The sequence below is a fragment of the Macaca fascicularis genome, chromosome 2, assembly GCF_037993035.2.
Source record: "Macaca fascicularis isolate 582-1 chromosome 2, T2T-MFA8v1.1".
NCBI classification, from domain to species: domain Eukaryota; kingdom Metazoa; phylum Chordata; class Mammalia; order Primates; family Cercopithecidae; genus Macaca; species Macaca fascicularis.
The window spans coordinates 95,014,898-95,031,074 of NC_088376.1; the positions used below are offsets into that span (position 1 = coordinate 95,014,898).

The 16,177-nt window shown below is 41.5% G+C and overlaps 2 protein-coding genes across 5 annotated transcripts in view; one reads left to right on the top strand and one right to left on the bottom strand.

Moving 5' to 3' along the window:
* LAMP3 (lysosomal associated membrane protein 3) overlaps positions 1-16,177 on the bottom strand; it is a 60,084-nt gene that overhangs the window by 14,469 nt on the left and 29,438 nt on the right. The window contains exon 6 of one of the 4 annotated variants that reach the window (XM_005546488.4): positions 3,095-5,141. The exons of 2 other annotated variants lie outside the window; for them this stretch is intronic. In XM_005546488.4, coding sequence (XP_005546545.3) covers positions 5,008-5,141 — 134 coding nt within the window. In that variant the 3' untranslated portion in view covers positions 3,095-5,007. Of the gene's footprint in view, positions 1-3,094; positions 5,142-14,448; positions 15,261-16,177 lie in introns of those variants that run through there. One more of the 4 variants, XM_005546487.5, reaches the window with a different exon arrangement.
* On the top strand, positions 10,091-11,271 carry LOC102118535 (non-histone chromosomal protein HMG-17). Its single transcript, XM_045386560.3, has one exon. The coding sequence runs from the start codon at positions 10,178-10,180 to the stop codon at positions 10,448-10,450; it is 273 nt and encodes a 90-aa protein (XP_045242495.2). The 5' UTR covers positions 10,091-10,177; the 3' UTR covers positions 10,451-11,271.

Genomic DNA, 16,177 nt, shown 5'->3' on the forward strand with positions numbered 1-16,177 from the left:
CAGCACTTTGGGAGGCAGAGGTGAGTGGATCACTTGAGCCCAGAAATTTAGACCAACTGGGGCAACATAGCAAGACCCCATATGTATAGAAAAATAAAATAAAAATTAGTTGGGTGTGATAGCACACACCTATAGTCCTAGCTACCTTTGAGGCTGAAGTGGGAGGGTCACCGGAGCCTGGGAAGTTGAAGCTACAGTAAGCCATGATCACATCACCGCATTCCAGCGTGGGTGACAGAGGAAGACCCTGTCTCAAAAAAAAAAAAAAAAATGACTGGGTGCAGTGGCTCATGCTTGTAATCACAGCACGCTGCGAGGCTGAGGAGGGCGGGTCACGTGAGGTCAGGAGCTTGAAACTACCTTGGCCAATATGGAAAAACCCCATCTCCACAAAGAATACAAAATTAGCCGGGCATGGTGGTGCATGTGCAATCCCAGCAACTCGGGAGGCTGAGGCAGGAGAATTGCTTGAACCCAGGAGACAGAGGTTGCAGTGAGCCGAGACAGTGCCATTGCACTCCAGTCTGGGTGACAGAGTGAGACTCCGTTAAAAAAAAAAATGGTATTGAGTGAGTGAATAAAATTGCGGGGATCAGCTGAAGTATGTTGGGGTGGGGTGGTGGGGCTGGTGGAGATATGAGGAAGTTAGAATACATGAGCACTTAAGAAGAAAGTTTGCCAAGACAGCATGAGGGAATATCTGGAAAGCAAAAGAGATTTTAGAATTTTGACAACAGAATTTATTTCACAAATTTATCCATACTCAATCTTGGTTTTAATACAGAACTAGTTAAGTTAAAAACAAAATAAAACATCTTTTTTCTTTTCTTTTTTTTTTTTTTTGAGACAGAGTCTCACTCTGTTGCCCAGGCTAGAGTGCAGTGCTGCCATCTTGGCTCACTGCAACCTCTGCCTTCCAGGTTCAAATGATTCTCCTGCCTCAGCCTTCCAAATAGCTGGGATTACAGGCGCCCGCCACCATGTCTGGCTAATTTTTATATTTTTAGTAGAGATGGGGTTTCACGATATTGGCCAGGCTGGTCTCAAACTCCTGACCTCAGGTGATCCAACGGCCTCAGCCTCCCAAAGTGCTGGGATTACAGGTGTAAGCCATGGTGCCTAGCCTAAACATCTCTTCTTCATGCCTGCCAACACTTGACCAAAATTGGCATCTCTTGGAGGCACTAAGGTGGGGTGAAGGGACTTGTTGATGAGGGAGGGGTCGGAGTATTATAAAATGAAACTCTTTTTTCATTGGCAGAGATTCTTCTTCAATCCCTTTTTATCGTTTATACTTCTCTTACTTAGTGGGCAGAGGGAAACCTCACAGCAAATCATCCTAGAGAACCAAGTCCCGGGCCAGGAAGGAGTGGCTCATGTATTTGTGTCCTCAGACCTTCCTGGCCTTCAAGCTTAGAGCCCCAAACAGGAGTCCAGAGGAGGATCTAGGACCTTACAAAGCAAGAAAGTGTGAGAAGAACAAAGGTGGGGCAGATTGGGTAGGAGCTGGAGCCATCCTGGGTACTTGCTTTGAGGAAGGTGAAACCGTGACGTCAGTGCTATAGACAAATGGGTCAACACCAGCCCCTGTGGTCGATGGACCTTCATCACCAGGGTCGGGAGGCTGTGCTCCTGAGGAGGTGCTACACCTGGGGTAGGTTTGGAAGCAGGCTGGAAAGGGCCTTGCTCTCATCGTCCCTTGTATATGTTCCTATTAATCCACTTCTCTTAGTATGTATACTGGAATTAATTTACCCAAGTTCTCTCCAAAAAGTAAACCACTAATTCCACAATGTGCACCTTAACGGTAGGCACCTGGGGTAGGCAGCACCCACAATGCCTCCAGGAGTTCCTCCCTTTCCTGGCGCTGTGGTTTGCAGATGTCCCCTAAACCATATGTTGGAAACTTAATGTACAATTCAAAAGTGTGAATGAAACTTAATCTATGATGCGACAGTGTTGAGGAGTGGAACTTTTCAGAGGCAATGAGGTCATGACGGCTCTGCCCTCATGGATGGACTAATGCTATTATTACAAGTGTGGGCCCCTCTTGCTCTCTCTTCTGTGTCCTCGCATCATGTGATGCCTTAACCATCTTACAATGCAGCAAGAAGACGCACATCAGATTTGGCCCTTCCATCTTGGACTTCCCAGCCTCCAGAACCATGACCAAATCAACTTCTATTGCTTGTAAGTTATCCCAAAATCTGTGGTATTCTGTGATAACAGCACAAAATGGACTAAGAAATCTGGTATTCAAGCCCTTGTGTAGTCCCCTTCCAAAGCGTACCAGGGATGTTCTATGTGAACCATAAAAAAAACAGAGAAATGATAGTATGTTTCTTCTGTGATTAGGTTTTAAAGGATATGACAGCTTTCATCTTGGTCAGTCTCTCTCTCTCTCTCTCTCTCTCTCTCTCTTTTTTTTTTTTGAGACGGAGTCTTGCTCTGTCGCCCACGCTGGAGTGCAGTGGCAGAATCTCGGCCCACTGCAACCTCCACCTCCCGGGTTCAAGCGATTCTTCTGCCTCAGGCTCCCCAGTAGCTGGGACTACAGGGGCGCACCACCATGCCCAGCTAATTTGTTTGTATTTTTAATAGAGACAGAGTTTCACCATATTGGCCAGGCTGGTCTCAAACTCCTGACCTCGTGACCTGCCCGCCTTGGCCTCCCAAAGTGCTGGGATTACAAGCGTGAGCCACCGCGCCCGGCCCTCTCTCTCTCTTTCTCTCTGATCACTGTAGGTAACTAATACAGGACCTCTTACTCATCTCAGCTCCTACAAGAGTATCTGACATTTAGCAAATTCTTAATCAATGGTGATGAAATGAATGAATGAACAAATGTGGCTACACTTAAGTAAACTAGCAATGCAGTCAGTCTAAGCTAAGAGTTGAGACATTTCATATGTAACTTTAATGTGGTTTATCTTCTTAGGAATTCCTACCAAGTGATAATGTGGCAATGGAGAATAGAATAAACTATAGAAAGATGATTTAACTTATTGATCTGAGCAAAAATCTAAGATGATTGTAAACAAAATTTTATACAGCACAAAAATGAATCCTAAAAAATAAATGACATGCACAAATCTCCAAAGTAAGTTTTTATTACAAAAACTTTTAATACAATTCAATGTTTTATTAAGGTTAAAGTCAGGACCTTGACAACCTACTGAGTTGTAAGGAAACACATGAGGAAAGTCAACATGTCTCTAGGCTGACTTGAATTATTCCTTGACTAAAAATTCTAGGGTTATGTGGACTTTTCTGTTATCCTGACTTAACTCCTTTCTTTAACAGCAAAAAAAACCCAGCAGGAATAAAATTCTTGGCAGACTGCTCTACAGAATAAAGTGAACAACAGAAAATATAGATATGAAGTGCAGAAGCAGCAAGTTACCACAAGAGGGGGCTATACACTCAAGAAAGAATAGTTGGTTAGCGAAGTTTCTCTATTATCGGAAAAAATTAAAAATACTTTGAGAAGTTTATTCCATGCCTTCATCTTTATAGCCCAGCTAAATAATCCCACAAAAATGAGAAACTAATGTTTTACAAAGCCCCTCAGTCTCCTTCAAGAGAGTGGAGGATTTATTAAGGATAGGCTATTTTGTTGTCTGCAAAGCTCTCCTTTCATCTACCCTAATGCCTCAAGATGCAAAGCTCTCCTTTAATCTACTCTAAAGTCTCAAGATGCTGGATAAAGCCATTTCCCCGTAAGGTGAGCATATGCTTGCAGGCAGGTGTGAGCCTTCAGGCAGAGTGTGCTGTCATTGTTTTTGTAGGCAACTTGGTGTATTGAGAAGACCAAAGACCTTGGTGTCAGACCAACATGAGTTCAAGCTCTGGCTCTGCCATCAGTCAGGCAGGTGACATTTAAGTGATTTAGTTCCCTTCAGTCTCAGTTTACTCATTCACCTATAAGTTGTGAGAATGAAATGAGATGTAGGTAAAGTGCTTAGCCTAGAGTCTGGCGCTTATGTTAACAATTAAGGGCCATTATTATTGTCTCTTATTTATTATTTAGTTCTATCATCTGTAGCCACCTAATTCTTAGTCTAGCAATTGTGGAGCAGGAGTCATCAAGATAAAAAATGTAATCTGATTTGTTCTTTTTGTTGGTTTTACTAAAAAACCTTAGATAACCTGAGATATGTTGTTCTTTTTGATGATTAAAAAAAAAACATTTAAGGCCGGGCACGATGGCTCATGCCTATAATCCTAGCACTTTGGGAGCTGAGGTGGGTGGATCACCTGAGGTCAGGAGTTCAAGACCAGCCTGGCCAACATGGTGAAACCCCATCTCTACTAAAAACACAAAAATTAGCCAGGCACGGTGGGGTGTGCCTGTAGTCCCAGCTACTTGGGAAGTTGAAGCAGGAGAATCACTTGAACCTGGGAGGCAGAGGTTGCCGTGAGCCAAGATTGCACCATTGTACTCCAGCGTGGGTGACAAGAGTGAAACTCCGTCTCAAAAAACAAAAACAAAAAATGTAAAGTGGAAAAAGAGAGATAAGTGCTACACCAGGAATATGCATGTTACATGAAACCATAAAACACAGATAGTAAAAGCACTGAAAGTCCATTTGATAAACAAAGCAAGGGCATTTGTTTTAAGATCAAGGGTAAAATAAAATCTTCAATGCAAACACAGGTAATATTAGTTACAACTGACCCTTGGTTTATAATTTGAAGGCTTATTCTACTTTACATGTATTATGCTAATTCAACATACCTCAAATGTTGACTTTGAGTGGTTAAAATATTCTAAAGGAAACTAGAAAATAAACAGCTTACTACATCTTTCATAAAATAAACAAAAAGTATTTAGAAATTGATAGGCTGCCTGAACTTAAATCACACATGACTCACTTGGTTTGAGTAGAAGATGGTGGTTTACATTGTCTGAAGGACCCACACTCTAAGGGAACTTCCCAACATCCATCCTGGAAGTGATGAAATAATTCTCTAAATTCCATTATTTTCATTTCCCCTGGGCAACAATTAGATTCTCTGGTATCCAGATGATTGACACCTGAGGCGGATTTTATAGACACCCATACCCACAAGGCAGAGACCAACCACGATGGCCCCAATCACAGGAAGCACAATTGTGTAGTCAGACGAGCACTCATCCACTAAGAGAGAAAACAAATACAATACAGTGGGTAAGGTTTGGTGATGCAGTCCAGAAAGTAGGCTAGAGGGGAAAGAAGATGAGCTTTGGCATCAAACAAAGCTTGACTTTTAACTCCACCATTAACTAGCTTTGTGACCTTGGACAGGTAATTTACCTTTGCAATTTCCTAATTTATAAAGTCAGCAAATAATATGTAAGACTGTTAGAAGATTAAATAACCATATTTTCTCAGTAATTAACATTCAATAATCATAATCCTCATTTCCTGAACTGAGTAAGAAGTCACTCCAGGCATACTGCCTGCTAAGTGGGATATGCTTACAAAAAAGAGACCAGCTGGGCGCGGTGGCTCATGCCTGCAATCCCAGCACTTTGGGAGGCTGAGGTGGGCAGATCACCTGAGGTCAGGAGTTAGAGACCAGCCTGACCAACTTGGAGAAACCCCATCTCTACTAAGAATACAAAATTAGCCGGGCACGTGACACATGTGTAATCCCAGCTACTCGGGAGGCTGAGGCAGGAGAATCGCTTGAACCCGGGAGGCAGAGGTTGTGGTAAGCCGAGATCACACCATTGCACTCCAGCCTGGGCAACAAGAATGAAACTCCATCTCAAAAAAACAAAAACAAAAACAAAAAACAAAAACAAAACAAAGACCATTTGGTGACCAGTGACCAGATTACAGATGATCTCTTGAGAAACATGATTTTTATCCATTTTATAAAACAATTTTGTCACTCCTAAGGTTTTATTGTATTACTTTTAGCTAATATTAGAAAACAGATCAAATTATTTATGAGAGCTTAAAAGTGAGAGTTTACAAACTTATCAAAACTGTTTTTTCTTTATACCATTAGAAAGCGCTTACTCAATTCATCTAAATGTAATTGATTGAGTCAGAGACTAATAAATCTCAACTGAGGAAAGACGGAGGGGTCTGGGGAAAAGGGGGAAGTTGATAGAATAATGAAGAGACTGGGAGAAAAGGGCAAATAAATGAAGAACCATGTGTTAGTCATAGATAGCTAAAAAGATACATGTGTGAGGTCGTTGTATGAACCAACACTGAAATTATGTCCTGAACCAAGGATCGCCATCAACGCAATTCAGTGTACCTGAGATCCAAGAATAAAAGGATCAGAAGAGGTCAGAGAAGACAGAGTGGCAATCAGAGATTCCAGGAAAAAGAAAATTGGACAGGAAAGAAACTGTGCTTGTAGTACACTACTCGGCTTGACAGCAGCCAATATTTATAAAACTATAATAATGCATGCCTTAATACCTTACTGATTTAACCAAAAATAGTTGTGTAACCACAAATCTTTATGTGCCATAGCAGGAAGTCTAAAATGGATCAATTAGGAACTATCATGATAAACCTTTTACTTTTTAGAGTTATGGAGATGGCAATCAGAAGAAACTGTTAAAATTAGTTAAATGTATTTTGTATCTTGGGGCAGGGAGGCAGGGGGACAGAGATATGTTGCTTTCCATGATAAGACCTTTTGGAGTACATGAAACTTTGTTACTTATATATGCTTCTCTTTTTTTGCAGCCTGGAACTCCTGAGTTCAAGCCATCCTCCCACCCTGTCCTCCTGAGTAGCTGGGACTAGGGGTGTGTGCCACCATGCCGGGTTAATTTTTTATTTTTTAGAGATGAGGTCTTGCTATGTGGCCCAGGCTGGTTTCAAACTCCTGGGCTCACACAGTCCTTGACTTCCCAAAGTGCTGGGATTACAGGCATAAACCACCATGCCTGGCCTATATTTCTTAAATAAAAAAAGAACTTTGACAAGTTTTAAGGAATTAAAATGAGTGGGAAAAAATACAAAAAGTTAAAACAAAAGGTAAAGCACACAACTGTTGACCCAATAATTCCATCTCTAGGAAATTATCCCAAAGATATATTTGCACAACTATGCAAAGATATATTACAGCACTGCTCATTTTATGAGAGACAATTTAAATATACGTAAAAACTAAAATAGTGTTCAGACAATAGAAAATAATATGGCCATTAAAAAAGAACGTGGCAGGTCTCCGCGTTCTATAACAGAAGTTCCCTAAGATCCATGAAGCATCGTGTGAACCCAAACCCATGTGCTGGTGGGTCCGGTGTGCAAAGATACACCAAAAACTGGGAGGAGGACTGGGAGGGAAGTGGAGGGCAACTTTTACTGTCTATACAGTTTTGTTAAATGATTAAATTATTTAACATTGTTTAAACATTTCTAAAATGCAAAAGAGTACACAAAGAAAAGTAGTGACTGATCCAATCACCACATTTCTTCTATTTGAATCAATCACTATAAACCTTTTTGGGCATGTGGTTCCCCTGTGAATATGTGTGTGTGTGTGCGCGCGTGCACGCGCACATGTGCAAACTCACGTGCGTGCTTAAAGCAAAATCACTCTATTTTAAATAGTCTATGCTCATTATAACTAAAATAGTAGAGAAAATCACAAACAAAAAAGTGAAACCAGTTACCCCAGGGCCATCCACCCAGAAATGTCATTGCTAACATGGAGAAACATTATTTCAGGCATCTTTCTTTGAACTACAAGGATAGATAGGTTAGAAAAATAAATAGAAATACTTTTATTAAGATAGGATCATACAAGTACTATTTTAATACATTTGTTAATTTCAATTTTACTTGCACTTAATAGAAGAAAAAAACTTAAACTGAAGGAATTATCACACACCAATGTCATGGGAAATATTGGTTCATAAGGGGCCCCTTTAAAGTTGTAGAAAGAGATTCTGAAGTATGCATTAAACAATTATAAAAGACATTAAGAGGTTATGAAGTAAATTGGACTTGTGCTTGCTAAACCTTGTTTCCAGTTTAAACATTATCTATTGATACTGTTTTGAACGACTAGCACTAACAGATTCCCTTGCATCTCCCCTCTCTTCAACTCCAAAAAAAATTTTTTTTTTGAGACACAGTCTTGCTCTGTTGCCCAGGCTGGGGTGCAGTGGTATAATCATAGCTCACTGAAGCCTCAAACTCCTGAGGTCAGCCATCCTCCCACCTCAACTTCTCAAGTAACTAGTAGTACAGGCAAATGCCACCCCACTCAGCAAGTTTTTAAATTTTTTGGAGAGATGGGGTCTTACTATGTTGCCTAGGCTGGTCTTGAACTCCTGGCCTCAAGTGATCCTTCAACCTCAGCCTCCCAAAATTTCAGGCGTGAGACACTGTGCCCAGACAACTCCAAATTTTGAATAGTTATGTTACTGTTTTTAACATTGTCTGGGTTTGTTTCATTTTGTTTTATTTTTTTACAAAGTAAACTGATTTTATTGTGAAATTCTCACAGACAGAAAATTAAATCAAATATTTATTCTGTCCATTTCATTTTACAATAACCTTATCACTTATTTTTGTACCATGCATTTCAATTGCCTGCTAAGTAAAAAATGTTTTAAAAACTATTAATTTTTGAAGTTTTTAGCTTAAATTTTATCATCAAGAAGCCCACAATAAAATACGTTGCCAGCAGCCACCCACCAAGCCCCTGTGTGAAGAATGTTTTGGTTGCTATTTCAACTTAAGGAAACAATCTTTGACCTTGATCCATTGTATAGGTTTATAACACTTCAATTCTATTTGATAACTATCATTCCTGTAATCTTTAAAAATATGTTCTGACTGGCTGGGCATGGGCTCACGCTTGTAATCCCAGCACTTTGGGAGGCCGAGGTGGACGGATCATGAGATCAGGAAATCGAGACCATTCTGGCTAACATGGTGAAACCCCGTCTCTACTAAAAATACGAAATAAATAAATAAATAAATAACCAGGCCTGGTGGCGGGCACCTGTAGTCCCAGCTACTCGGGAGGCCGAGGCAGGAGAATGGCGTGAACCCGGGAGGGGGAGCTTGCAGTGAGCCGAGATTGTGCCACTGCACTCCAGCCTGGGCGACAGAGCAAGACTCTGTCTCAAAAAAAAAAAAAAAAAAAAAAAAAAAAGTGTTCTGACTATTTAACACATTCATATGATTTAAAAAGTCAAAATAATAAAAGATGCTGTACATTGAGAAGTTTCACTTCCACCCTTGCCCCTTCTTCTTAGTTCTTCCTGTCCCCTATTAGATAATTATTTTCCTTAGTTCTTGTTTATATTTCTGATGTTTCTTTGTGCAGATAGGACAATAATGAATATACTATTATGCACTATACTTTTTTGATATAATATATTTTGGAACTCTTTCCTTAAACATACATAGCATCCTCATTCTTCTTGAAGCTGTTTAAGGATTCCATTGTGGGATGAATCAGTTTTAAAATCTGGCCCCTACTGATGGACCCTTGGCTTGTTTTCATTTTTTTGCTATTACAAATAATGTTGTAATGAATAACCATGTACAAATATCATTTCATATATGAGAAAGTGTGTTTGTATTCCCAGACCCATAATTGTTTGGTACATTTTATATGTAAACGGATCCACTATTCACCAGCATCAGTCTTTTTTTTCCACTTATTTTATTTGTTGATTTAGAGACAGGGTCTCACTCTGTCACCCAGGCTGGAGTGCAGTGGCGATCGCAGCTCACTGCAGCCTGGACCTCCTAGGCTCGAGTCATCCTCCCATCTCAGCCTTCCAAGTAGTTTGGAACTACAGTCATGCACCACCATGCCCAGCTAATTTTTGTATTTTTTGTAGAGATGGGGTTTTGCTATGTTGCCTAGGCTGGTCTTAAACTCCTTGGCTCAAGCAATCCTCCTGCCTCAGTCTCCCAAAGAGTTGGGATTACAGGTATGAGCTGCTACACCAGGCCTACTGTGACTTTTCTATTCCTAAAGGCTGCTTATTTCCTTGTTTATATTGCGACTCATTTCCTCTCTCAGTGAATTTCATTGTCAAGCAATATTTTTTAGAAGGGCTTACTTGTGCTGTATCCTTTGAATTATTTCATAGTTAAGAATATCTAAGAAGAAGAGGCGAGAACGACCCCCGGACCGACCAAAGCCCGCGCGCGCTGCATCCCGCGTCCAGCACCTACGTCCCGCCGCCACCATGCCCAAGAGAAAGGCTGAAGGGGATGCTAAAGGAGATAAAGCCAAGGTGAAGGACGAACCACAGAGAAGATCCGCGAGGTTGTCTGCTAAACCTGCTCCTCCAAAGCTAGAGCCCAAGCCTAAAAAGGCCCCTGCAAAGAAGGGAGAGAAGGTACCCAAAGGGAAAAAGGGAAAAGCTGATGCTGGCAAGGAGGGGAATAACCCTGCAGAAAACGGAGATGCCAAAACAGACCAGGCACAGAAAGCTGAAGGTGCTGGAGATGCCAAGTGAAGTGTGTGCATTTTTGATAACTGTGTACTTCTGGTGACTGTACAGTTTGAAATACTATTTTTTATCAAGTTTTATAAAAATGCAGAATTTTATTTTACTTTTTTTTTTTTTTTTTTTTTTAAGCTATGTTGTTAGCACACAGAACACTTCATTGTTGTTTTTGGGGGAAGGGGCATATGTCACTAACAGAATGTCACTGAAGCTGGATTGATGTGGGGAAAACACCGTTCCTTCCTAGTTTTGAGAGACTTCCTCTTGGCTCCCAGGAGGAGGGAGTCCCTGACTTTGACACACATGGCCACCTTGGCACAAAAGCCTTGTGGTATGGAAAAACAAATTTGTTTTTATGTCCTCTTCTCCCTTTCCATCTTTCAGCATAGACTTAACTCCCTTAAGCCCAGACATCTGTTGGGACCTGACCCGTAGTCATTGGTTACCAGTGTGTCAGGCAATCTGGACTTTCCAGTGATGCCACTGAGATGGCACCTGTCAAAACAGCATTGGTTCCATTTCTAGATTGTGGATCTTCAGATAAATTCTGCCATTTTCATTTCACTTCCTGAAAGTCAGGGTCGGCTTGTGAAAAGTTGTTAAACAACATGCTAAATGTGAAATGTCAACCCTCACTCTAAACTTTCCCTGTTCAGAGCATCAGATGAAGACTTCATTGGGTTTTATAGTGGCTTTCTGATTTTTGGTAGTCCATTGAAGAAGGGAGTTTGAAAGTTGTTGTATACTGTTAACGATTGTCTGCCCATGTCCTGCCTGAAATACCATGATTGTTTATGGAAAGTATCTTTAATAAAGCTGGATACAGTTTGGCTTGGAAAAAAAAAAAAAAAAAAAGAATATCTGCCTGGTGACAGAGCAAGACTGTCTCAAAACAAACAAACAAACAAAAGAATATCTGCCTATTGTCTTTATACTTGATATTTTTGGGTCATACTTTTTTTTCTTAGATCATTGTAGAAATTATTTGCTGGTTTTAAATGTTGTTGTGAAGAAATTGGAGGTCAACTTTAACTTTCCTGTTTACAGGTGATTTTATTTTATTTTCCATAAAGGCCTAAAGACTTCTTTATGTTTGAAGTTTTATAGCTTGTTTCTGATATGTCCCAGTGTTAAACTTTTGGTATCAATTCTTTTTTGGGACATGCTCTTTTAATCCCAACTTCAATGATTTATCTCAAGGAAATGTCCTTAAATCTTCAAATATATTGTCATTCTATTTTTGAGGTCTCTATGTCAGAGTAGCTTGTATATCTAGTAGCTTCCCTGTAATGCTTTAATCATAAGGTTTATCTGTATTACCTGTAATGATCTCAGTCATTCTCTCTATGAAAATAATATAATTTCCTCCCTATTTATTCTGCCTCTTACTGTTTCTATACATTATGTAGTGTATTGCTTTGACATTCCTCTTGTTTTCTTACTCTTTCATTTTAACATCTTATCTTTAAACTCTGATTATCTGGAATTCACATTAAGTGATTCTCAGCATCAAGCAATTGTCAGGAATTTCTTTCTGTTCCTTGAATTATGTTTTCTTTGTATTTTACTATTTTCATTTCTAACTTTCTGTTATGGACTAAATTGTCTCCCCTCCCTTCCCCCAAATTTACATGGTGAAGTCCTAACTTCCAGGAGCACAGAACATGTATTAGGACACAGGGTGTCTCAAGAAGTCAATAAGTGAAAATGAGGTCAATAGGGTGGGCCTCTACCCAATATGAATGGTATCCTTACACAAAGAGGACACATGGATACAGACAGGTACAGAAGGAAGACCACATGAAGACACAGGCCATCTACAGCCAAGGAGAGAAGTTTCAGAAAAACCAATGCTGTGGACACCTTGACCTTGAATTTCTAGCCTCCAGAACTGTGGGAATACACATTTCTGTTATTTAAGGCATCCAGACTGTAGTATGTTCCTAAGATAGTCTTAGCAAACTAATACACCCTCACTCCTTTTCTTAATTTATTTATTTATTTATTTTTTGAGACAGAGTCTTGCTCTGTCGCCCAGGCTGGGGTGCAGTGGTCGGATCTCAGCTCACTGCAAGCTCCGCCTCCCGGGTTTAGACCATTCTCCTGCCTCAGCCTCCCGAGTAGCTGGGACTACAGGCGCCCGCCACCTCGCCCGGCTAGTTTTTTGTATTTTTTTAGTAGAGACGGGGTTTCACCGTGTTAGCCAGGATGGTCTCGATCTCCTGACCTCTTGATCCGCCCGTCTCGGCCTCCCAAAGTGCTGGGATTACAGGCTTGAGCCACCGCGCCCGGCCTCCTTTTCTTAATTTAATTTCATACTATTCTGATTTTGCTGCAGTATTTTGGCACAGTGACCATGCAGTTGGTTTTCATTTTGCTTATGCTTGAGCATGTCAGTCCAAATACTCCATTTCCTATGATGCCATTTGGGTGAATTACGGTCTTTCTTTCCATGGCATCTGACTTCAGTTGATGTTTCCCTTTGGGCTAGATATTTGGATTCTATTCTCTTTTTTGTAGCATGGAAACTAGCTGCAGCCTGGAGCGATCTTCAGCCCTGGGGTTGCTTCCCCAGTTCGCCGCCACCAGTCCCTACCTTTACTCTTCCCAGTCTTCCTGGGAGCCATTTTCACTATCCTAGGTTAGTAAAGGAAGAAGATAAAGCAACCCACTCTTTTTTTTTCCTCCAGATTTAGTAACGGAGGAGTTCACCGAATTTTTTTTCCCTCTCATCACAGGCTTCTTAGGGTGGATGTGTGAGTGGTAAGGAGGGGAGGCAGATGAGGAGCCCATCTCGGCTGCCCCTCTCCTCTCCACCTGGAAAGTGGGCAGGACTGTGAGTAAATCACACATCCAAGCGTTTATTTACTGGCCAGTCCAATGAAACCTTTGCTTTTTGTGTTACCAGAATGCCAATTCAAATTAATTCTACGAATAACTGGTACTGGGGTGGGGGGAATAGATAGCAGGAGTCCAAGCAGTGGCCATCATCCAAAAGAACTCCCTGAAGAAGGTAGGAAGGAAAATTAAATTTAAGTGAATGGTCATATCCCTCTACACTTGATTTTAAATTCTGCTTCTGTTTCATCTGCGAGGGGAGGGATTTCCACATGCTAGAAGGTAAATCTTACATTAATCATTCTGCAGAAGGGTGAGTGGCCGGTGAATAAACACCTTGTCCTCTGCCCTACAGAACTTTCAAGTGCCCTTAACACTGGACACAGGGGAGCCTGGAGCAGGAGACAGTTTAAAGGAGGAGGTGGAAGGAGATCGCAGCTCTCCAAAGCCAAGCTCTTGCTGTTAAGCCTGAGTCACTTGGGGGAACTCCTGGGTCCTCATATCAGATTGTCATCAACGTCTCCTGTTTTAAGAGGGCAACAGACATTTCCTGACACTCTGGATGTCTTCAGGGGCTCTTAGCGCTCTTTTGAAGCTGCGGTGTTCCCTCGCCCACAGCCCCACTTCTAAGAAAACAAGGAGAGCAAAAATGCCTCCTGGGGAGTCAGTACATTTCCCAAATAAGCAGTAGTTTTAGAGTTGTCAAATTTCATAAACGTCATGTTAAAAATAATGAATGGCACCTCTGGAAAATTTGGAAAAACAAGAAAACTTCCAGTCAGTAGAATCAATTAAGAACATTCCTCTCCCCTCTCTCTGAATCAATTAAGAACATTCCTCTCCCTTTTCTCTGAACCCCCATCAATGTAATAGGAAACCATGAATAACATCCTAAGCCATATTTTAATAGCATTTTTCCTCAGATATCAACCGTCCGCCATCAGGAATGTACTGCTTTTGGTGAATGTTTGCATAAAAGGGAAGTGAGTGATCCTGCAGGCGGGTCTACCTCTTCCTGCTTGCCATTCCGGATTGTTTCCCTGCTCTGCCTCCCTCCTCTCCTGCAATGGTCCAAATGGACACATTTACAAGAATAAAACAGCATCAAAGAAAAGCCGACAAACCAGGAAAAAAGTAGCTAAGAAGGCAGACAACACATGAAGCTGAAGGAACAGAAGAGCTAATATTTATTGAGCTCCTCCTTTTTTGCCATGATCTTTGATATGTGCTTCAAATTAAAAAAATGAAATAGGCAGTTACCTAATTTTTTAAACGGATAATACATTACCATAGAGTAGGATATGCTTTTTAAAAAAATAATAGTATACTAAGATCATCTATAATTTAAGTAAACCAAATGTTGGTAAAATCCAGGAGTTTAAAATCATTTTGTAACCAACTTTGAAATGCATTGATTTTTTTAAAAGTAATGTTTTTGAAAACTGAAAATCAGGACTCTTGAAAATGTCTAAGAAAAAATCAGTCAATTTGCAAATGTCTTCGCCACGATTCTCCCTCCAGGTTTTTGCTGCCTCCCTTCTCACAAGCACCCCGCTCATGTCTCTGCCTATTGCCTCTAATTCCGGAAGCCAGCACTGGTATATTCAGGTGTGGCAGAGGGTGTCAAGCACACCTGGCATGGCCTCCCCAAGGTAACAGGAGGAAGTGGGGAGGTGCCGTTTCCTAGCCCTGGGGTAGCCCTTTGGTGGGAAGTTAGGTTTCCTAATCAGCTCTGGAGGGTGCAACAAGCAACGAGACAGATCAATCCTTTCACTTCAGGCTGAATATGAGGCCGGAATTCCCAAGACCTTAACCTTGCACGTTTTGAAGAAAGTGGGGCTTTACATGCGTTCATATCCTCTACTGGGCCTCTTTCTGGCCACCAGACATGCGGTTAGCAAAATGACAAGCAGTCCTGTGATACTCAGGCCCATGGCCACAGGGATTTCTCTCCTGTTTCTGTCACTGAAGCATTCATCCGCTGTAATTGAAGTCAGAGTAACAAGTGTTACAGACTGGCCACAAATGCTGGGAAGTGGCACTGCCACATCTGCCTCAGCTTTGGAGAGGAGACTGAGGGAGAGATGGAGCTGCCGGGGCTCAGACCACAGTGGGTGAAAATGAGAGGGAAAGAGATCTTTCCTTCTCAGATCCTCTCAGAGCCACAGTGGCTCTGACATGTGTAGCACTGGTAATTAGTTAGGGAGCTTATTAAATTGCAGATCTCCAGACACATGCCCAGGAAATTATAATTCAGTGGTCTGAGCTGGGGCCGGTGGGATTCTGATGCTGCTTCCAGGCAGATCCAGCTTTGAGAAAATATGCTAGTTTGGCCTAGAGGGTTGTGATCAGAGTTATGTCTTGATTCTCAACTTAGAGTAATTCCTGGAGCCATATTGTCCAACTCTAGTAATAGTTTGAGACAGAGTCCCACTGTGTCACCCAGGCCAGAATGCAGTGACACAATCTCGGCTCACTGCAACCTCTGCCTCCTGGTTTCAAGTGATTCTCATCCCTCAGCCTCCCGAGTAGCTGGGATTACAGGCATATGCCACCATGCCGGGCTAATTTTTTGTATGTTTAGTAGAGATGGGGTTTTGCTATGTTGGCCAGGCTGGTCTCAAAGTCCTGGCCTCAAGTGATCTGCCTGCCTTGACCTCCCAAAGTGCTGGGATTACAGGAGTCAACCAACACACCTGGCCCTAACTCTGTGTTTCTTAAAGGGGCTGCTCAGATAGCTTGGGGCTGCTAAAACAGCATAATAAACAGCCAAAGGAAAGGACAGCAAAAACCCTAAAACTCAATAAACAAAAAACAATGTATGCAGGCTCCAGGATTTTAGGGAGGAGGGGATTTTAGGATTTAGGAGTCTACTGTTTGGGATGACCATTATCTTTT